This window comes from Malaclemys terrapin, chromosome 12 (assembly GCF_027887155.1).
Source record: "Malaclemys terrapin pileata isolate rMalTer1 chromosome 12, rMalTer1.hap1, whole genome shotgun sequence".
NCBI lineage: Eukaryota > Metazoa > Chordata > Testudines > Emydidae > Malaclemys > Malaclemys terrapin.
The window spans coordinates 42,665,643-42,671,941 of record NC_071516.1 but is presented as its reverse complement, the minus strand read 5'-3'; the positions used below and the strand labels follow the sequence as shown (position 1 = coordinate 42,671,941).

Below are 6,299 nucleotides of genomic sequence, written 5' to 3'. Positions count from 1 at the left end.
AGAGCCAGGGGGCCAGAGACGCAGCCCAGTCAGCTGGAGGCAGAGCAGCAACAGCAGCCGTACTGAGGCAGAGTGGAGCTGGAGCTGAGGGAGAGTGGAGCTGGGGCTGGAGCAGTCTGAAGGGTGTGGTGAGCAGTTGGGGAGAACAAGGGGGACCCCGGGCAGTGGGCCCAGTGCAGGGAGACACCCCCAGCCAAGAGACCTTGCAGGCTAGCCTTGGAGGGGGATTGTAACCCCGACCCTCCATGGGTGCTCTGGGACTGGAGCACCCACAGGGAAAAATTAGCAGGTACTCCTCACCCACCGGCAGCCAAGCTCTCCCCTCCTTGCCTCCTTCTCCCCCACACAGCATGCTGCGTCCCCGCTCCTCCCAGTGCTTCCCACCCCCCCGCACCTAACAGCTGTTTGGTGGCACTTAGGACTTTCTGGGAGGGAGGGGGAGGAGCGGGGACATGGCACGCTCAGTGGAGGAGACAGAGAAAAGGTGGGGCGGGGCAGGGACTTTGGGGAAGGGGTGGAATGGGGGCAGGGTGAGGGCAGTGCAGCGGCGGGAATAGGAGTGCAGGGGCGGGGCCAAGGGTGGGGAGGGGTTGAGCACCCACTGGGCAGAGGGGAAGTCGGCGCCTATGACCCTGACGGGGCTGGGGTGATGCTGGGAAGAAGGGTCCTGCCACTTAGAGCCTGAGAGTGTGTGGCCACTGCCAGAGCAAATGTCCGACCCGAACCCCCCTGCAGCACAGCCAGGACCTGAGAAGGAGCCTGGGACTTGTGAGGAACAGACTGAACTTCCCTTACATTCCAGAGATGCTGGTTGTGATGTCCCCATGCCACAGAGCAGGGTTATGTGTTTTCCTTTAACCTTTCCCATTTTTTCCTTATTTTTTAAAATTGATTGTTGATTAATAAATTGTATTTGCTTTGAAGTGTATGTAATGATCAATGGGTCAGGGAAGTGTCCAGTGCAGAGAGAGCACCCCAGAGTGGGGACACCCTAGCCCCTGCCCTAAGTGACCGCCACACGATTGGAGGTCCAGCCCCCCAGGAATACTAGGCCCAGCCTTGTTGGGATTACGAGGACTCTGTCACACAGGAGAGTGGAAGGGGAGTCCTCTAGGTCAGGCAGGGCTCTGAGTAAAGGAAGTGGGAGTGACGACTCAGATCCTTTCGCTAGCCCACTTCACCGGGGTAGTTAGTGTATAAGCCAGGAAAGTTCCCCACAAGAACAGGACCATTCCCCTGCTTACATATGGGGATAGCGAAACAGATGGATGATTGGAAATGGGATTAAACAAGTGAGCTGGGAAAATTTGCCAATGAAACAAAACTGTTTTGTATTGTCAAGACAGAGAAGGCTGTTAGGAATGTCAGAGAGACCTGACCAAGCTAGATAGAGAGACATCAAAAAGGCAGATGAAATTCAGTGTTGAAAGACACAAAATAATGCACACAGGAGGGAACAATGTGGTATGTTCTGATGTGGAATACAGAGCTCACTTCTCTTTAGAGATGAGATGGATAAGTAGGCACTTGATTAAAGTATACAAAATACACTAAATGGCACAGAGAAGAAAGTTCAGACACTTTGTTCTCCCTGTCTCAATATGAGGAAGAAAGATGTTCAATAGGAGTGAATGGCAGAAAAATTGACACTCACAAAAGGAGATACTTTTTCACACAATGTTTACAAATGCAGTTAGCCTGTGGAACTCATTGCCACATGATAAAATTGAAGCCAATAATTAAGCAGCATTCAGGAAAAAAATGGGTCCTTTCATACCCCTAAGGAAGCTGGCCCTGTCTCTCTAAGGTACTAATATGGACCTCACTACCAAAGTGTAGCACAATCTTTAATGTATTTAGCCTCAAAACATCTCCATAGAGTAAGAAAGTCCTGTTATCCCCATCATACAGATGTGGAACTGAGTCACAAAAAGGTTAAGTAATTTGTGCAAGGTCTTACGTGAGGAGAAGAACAGAGACTTGAACCACAGCTCCAATATGCTTGCGTCATGCACCAACCCAGGACGAACCTTCATCTCTAGTTGGTATGCAAGAGATCATATTGGCTTAGATGGACTCCCTGCTTGATCTGGTTTGGCAGCTCTTAGCATCATATGTTCTAAAGAATAGGTACAACGGGGAGCACTAACCCAGCAACTGCAGAGTAACATCAGCTGTTAGTGATAAAACTCTTAAAAACCAAAACCTTGCTTCATGCCCAGAGAGAAGGATCTGGCTTTGATTCCGACTCTTGCATCGGCAGCAGAATGGCTATGTAATTTCCAAACACAGAAATAGTATCATGGGTGATGATGTGTGAGCTCGGAGGAACCTAGCTTGGCTTTCATAGCCCATGATGGAATTTTGAGGTCATTTCTCAGAGCTGAAACACCTTTGCCATGACAGTATCTTCTTGTTGCCTCGACTCTTTCATAATAGCATATCTCCTTCTTGGCATAAGCCACAGTATGATAAGGTGACTTTCTAGTGGCTGGTTTTGTTTAACGTCTTCATTAATGATCTGGATGATGGGATGGATTGCATTCTCAGCAAGTTCATGGAAGACACTAAGCTGTGGGGAGAGGTAGATATGTTGGAGGGTAGGGATAGGATACAGAGGGACCTAGACAAATTGAAGGACTGGGCTAAAAGAAATCTGATGAGGTTCAACAAGGACAAGTGCAGAGTCCTGCACTTAGGACAGAAGAATCCCATGCACTGCTACAGGCCGGGGACTGACTGGCTAAGCAGCAGTTCTGCAGAAAAGGACCTGGGGATTACAATGGATGAGAAGCTGGATATGAGTCAACAGTGTGCCCTTGTTGCCAAGAAGGCTAATGTAGGGCTGCATTACTAGGAGCATTGACAGCAGATCGAGGGAAGTGATTTTCCCCCTGTATTTGGCATTGGTGAGGCCACATCTGGAGTGCTGTATTTGGTTTTGGGCCCCTCGCTACAGGAAAGATGTGGACAAATTGGAGAGAGTCCAGCAGAGGGCAATGAAACTGATTAGGGGGCTGGGGCACATGATTTATGAGGAGAGGCTGAGGGAACTGGGATTATTTAGTCTGCAGAAGAGAGAAGTGAGGAGGGAGGATTTGATAGCAGCCTTCAACTACCTGAAGGGGGGTTCCAAAAAGGATGGAGCTCGACTGTTCTTAGTGGTCGCAGATGACAGAAAAAGGAGCAATGATCTCAAGTTGCAGTGGGGGAGGTTTAGTTTGGATATTAGGAAACACTATTTCACTATTGAAGCACTGGAATGGGGGTTATATCTAGGGAGGTGGTGGAATCTCCATCCTTAGAGGTTTTTAAAGCCTGGCTTGACAAAGCCCTGGCTGGGATGATTTAGTTGGTGTTGGTCCTGCTTTGAGCAGGGGGTTGGACTAGATGACCTCCTGAGGTCTCTTCCAACCCTGATATTCTATGATTCTATGACTAGACAGAGGTTGTTCACTATAGCCTGTATGCCATACACCAACTTGTAGAGCTAAAGAGTTAGTAGCCCATGGTTTTTTATCCAGAGGTCATGGGTTCCATTCCCAGCTATACCCCATTCAGGGATCTTAGTACACCAGCCACCAGATTTTCAAAGGTATATAGACAGAGATGTGTCTAAAGACACAGATAGGTAGAGTTGCATGAAATTCTTTCCGCCTTTTATCATTTTTACAGCACTGCTCAGGTTTGGCCCAGCTGCCCCTCCATCTTTACGGCGGAGCAGTGGGCAGGCCAAAAGTTTAGCGAGAAGTGCTGTGACCCTGAGCATCAGGTAGCAATGCCCAGAGCTGGGACCCACCCTGCAGGACAGGAGCCTCTGATTTCAATGGGAACTGGGGGCCATATTTTAGAGGTGTCCAGCCACTTAATAGGATTTTCAAAAGTGTCCAGTTGCCTACTTCCCACTGAACTCCAGCTAGGAGCTTTCAGAATATGGGTCTAGGTACATAGCTGCATCTTTAGGTGTCTAAATCCCTTTGGCAATGTTGCCACAGGGAAATGCTTCAGGCTTGGGGAGGTAGAAGAGTGGAGAAGAGGGTGTTGGTATTAAAAAGTGCTTCCCAATGATTCACAAGCTAAATATGAATCAACAGTGTAACACTGTTGCAAAAAAAGCAAACATTATTCTGGGATGTATTAGCAGGAGTGTTGTAAGCAAGACACGAGAAGTAATTCTTCCGCTCTACTCCGCACTGATTAGACCTCAACTGGAGTATTGTGTCCAGTTCTGGGTGCCACATTTCAGGAAAGATGTGGACAAATTGGAGAAAGTCCAGAGAAAAGCAACAAAAATTATTAAAGGTCTAGAAAACATGACCTATGAGGGAAGATTGAAAAAATCAGGTTTGTTTAATCTGGAAAAGGGAAGACTGAAAGGGGACATAATAACGGTTTTCAAGTACATAAAAAGTTTCTACAAGGAGGAGGGAGAAGAATTGTTCTTCTTAACATCTGAGGATAGGACAAGAATCAATAGGCTTAAATTGCAGCAAGGGAGGTTCAGGTTGGACATTAGGAAAAACTTCCTAACTGTCATCGTGGTTAAGCACTGGAATAAATTGCCGAGGAAGGCTGTGGAATCTCCATCATTGAAGATTTTTAAGAGCAGGTTAGACAAACACCTGTCAGGGATGGTCTAGATAATTAGCCCTGCCACGAGTGCAGGGAAATGGACTAGATGACCTCTCGAGGTCCCTTCCAGTCCTATGATTCTATGATTCTATGATTTCTTTCTGTTCTTACAGGTCACAGTTTTGGCTGAATAAACGTCCATGGCAAACCAGACAACAGTGACCGAGTTTATTCTCCTGGGACTTTTTAGTGACCCACAGCTCCAGACTTTCCTCTTCCTGGTGTTCCTAGTTATTTACCTGTCCACCCTAGGGGGCAATGTGGCCATCATGTTGGTGAGAAGGGCTGATCCGCACCTGGGCACCCCCATGTATTTCCTCCTTTCCCATTTATCCTTCTCAGATATCTGCTTCTCCTCAGTAACGGTGCCAAAGATGCTGGAGACCCTCTTATCAGAGCCGAAAACCATTTCTGTCAGCTGCTGCTTTGCCCAGATGTTCTTCCTCCTCCTGTCAGGGTGTAGTGAGGTTTTCATTCTCTCAGCGATGGCTTACGACCGATACGCTGCCATCTGCAACCCGTTGCGTTATAGCAGGACAATGAGCAAACGCGTCTGCAGTCAGCTGGTGGCCGGTGCATGGCTGATCGGATCTTTGTATGCCCTCATCAACACGCTCCCTCTGTTGGACTTACATTTCTGTGGGCCTAATGCAATCAACCATTTCAGTTGTGAGCTCCCCTCCCTGGTGGCCCTGTCCTGCTCTGAGACCTTCACTAACGATATGGTGTTTCTCACCTCTGCTCTGACTGTAGGTCTGGTCTCATTCTCCCTTACCCTGGGATCCTACATTCATATCCTCACCACCATCCTGAGGATACACTCCATGGAGGGCAGGCATAAAGCCTTCTCCACCTGCAGCTCCCACCTCATTGTTGTGGGTTTATGCTATGGGACGGGTTTGTTTAGGTATTTCAGACCCAATTCAGTCTCTTCGGTGGTACTTGATGGCCTGGTATCCATCCAGTACAGCATCTTAACCCCTATGTTAAACCCCCTCATCTACAGCCTGAAAAACAAGGAGGTGAAGGCAGCTCTGAGGAGACTACTGGGGGGAAAGAACCACCCAGCTCCAGGGTAACCCAAACATTACGTTGAATGTGTAATAAAGAAGCAGAGAAGTGTCGATAGCTGACTGCTCAGGTTTTCTGCTAGTGTATAGCGTGGTGAGACTTTGAACCCATGTATTCGTAACCAATTGGGGTTAGGTTGTGAGGGCATCTCAATCATCTTCAAGGACAAGTAGGATGGGGTTCTCAAAGCCCTCAAAACCTCTGGGCAATTGGAGAACTTTCCACAATTTTGAATGGACTTTCCCCGCTCCATGCTGATGGCCTGTTGGCTCCAATATAAGAATGTAAGAATGGCCATGAACTTATCTAGTTCTTTTTTGAACCCTGTTATAGTCTTGACCTTCACAACATCCTCTGGCAAAGAGTTCCACAGGTTGACTGTTAGTTGTGTGTTTGTTTTAAACCTGCTGCCTATTAATTTCATTGGGTGATGCCTAGTTCTTGTGTTATTTCCTTATTTACTTTCTCGACACCACACATGATTTTATAGACCTCAATCATATCATTCTTACTCGTCTCTTTTCCAAGCTGAAAAGTTCCAGTCTTATTAATTTCTCCTCATATGGCCCCCTCTCCCTGGAATGTCCCCTCTGCCT

General features: G+C 47.6%; 1 protein-coding gene across 1 annotated transcript; it reads left to right on the top strand.

The window, feature by feature from the left end:
• Nucleotides 1–4,772: 4,772 nt before the first annotated feature.
• Nucleotides 4,773–5,711, top strand: LOC128846063 (olfactory receptor 5A1-like). The gene has a single exon (XM_054045142.1). It carries the CDS (start codon nucleotides 4,773–4,775, stop codon nucleotides 5,709–5,711), a length of 939 nt encoding a protein of 312 aa, XP_053901117.1.
• Nucleotides 5,712–6,299: the final 588 nt, after the last annotated feature.

Bases quoted from the DNA above. Each gene is read 5' to 3' on its own strand.
- LOC128846063 (XM_054045142.1), top strand. From the start codon at position 4,773: ATGGCAAACCAGACAACAGTGACCGAGTTTATTCTCCTGGGACTTTTT.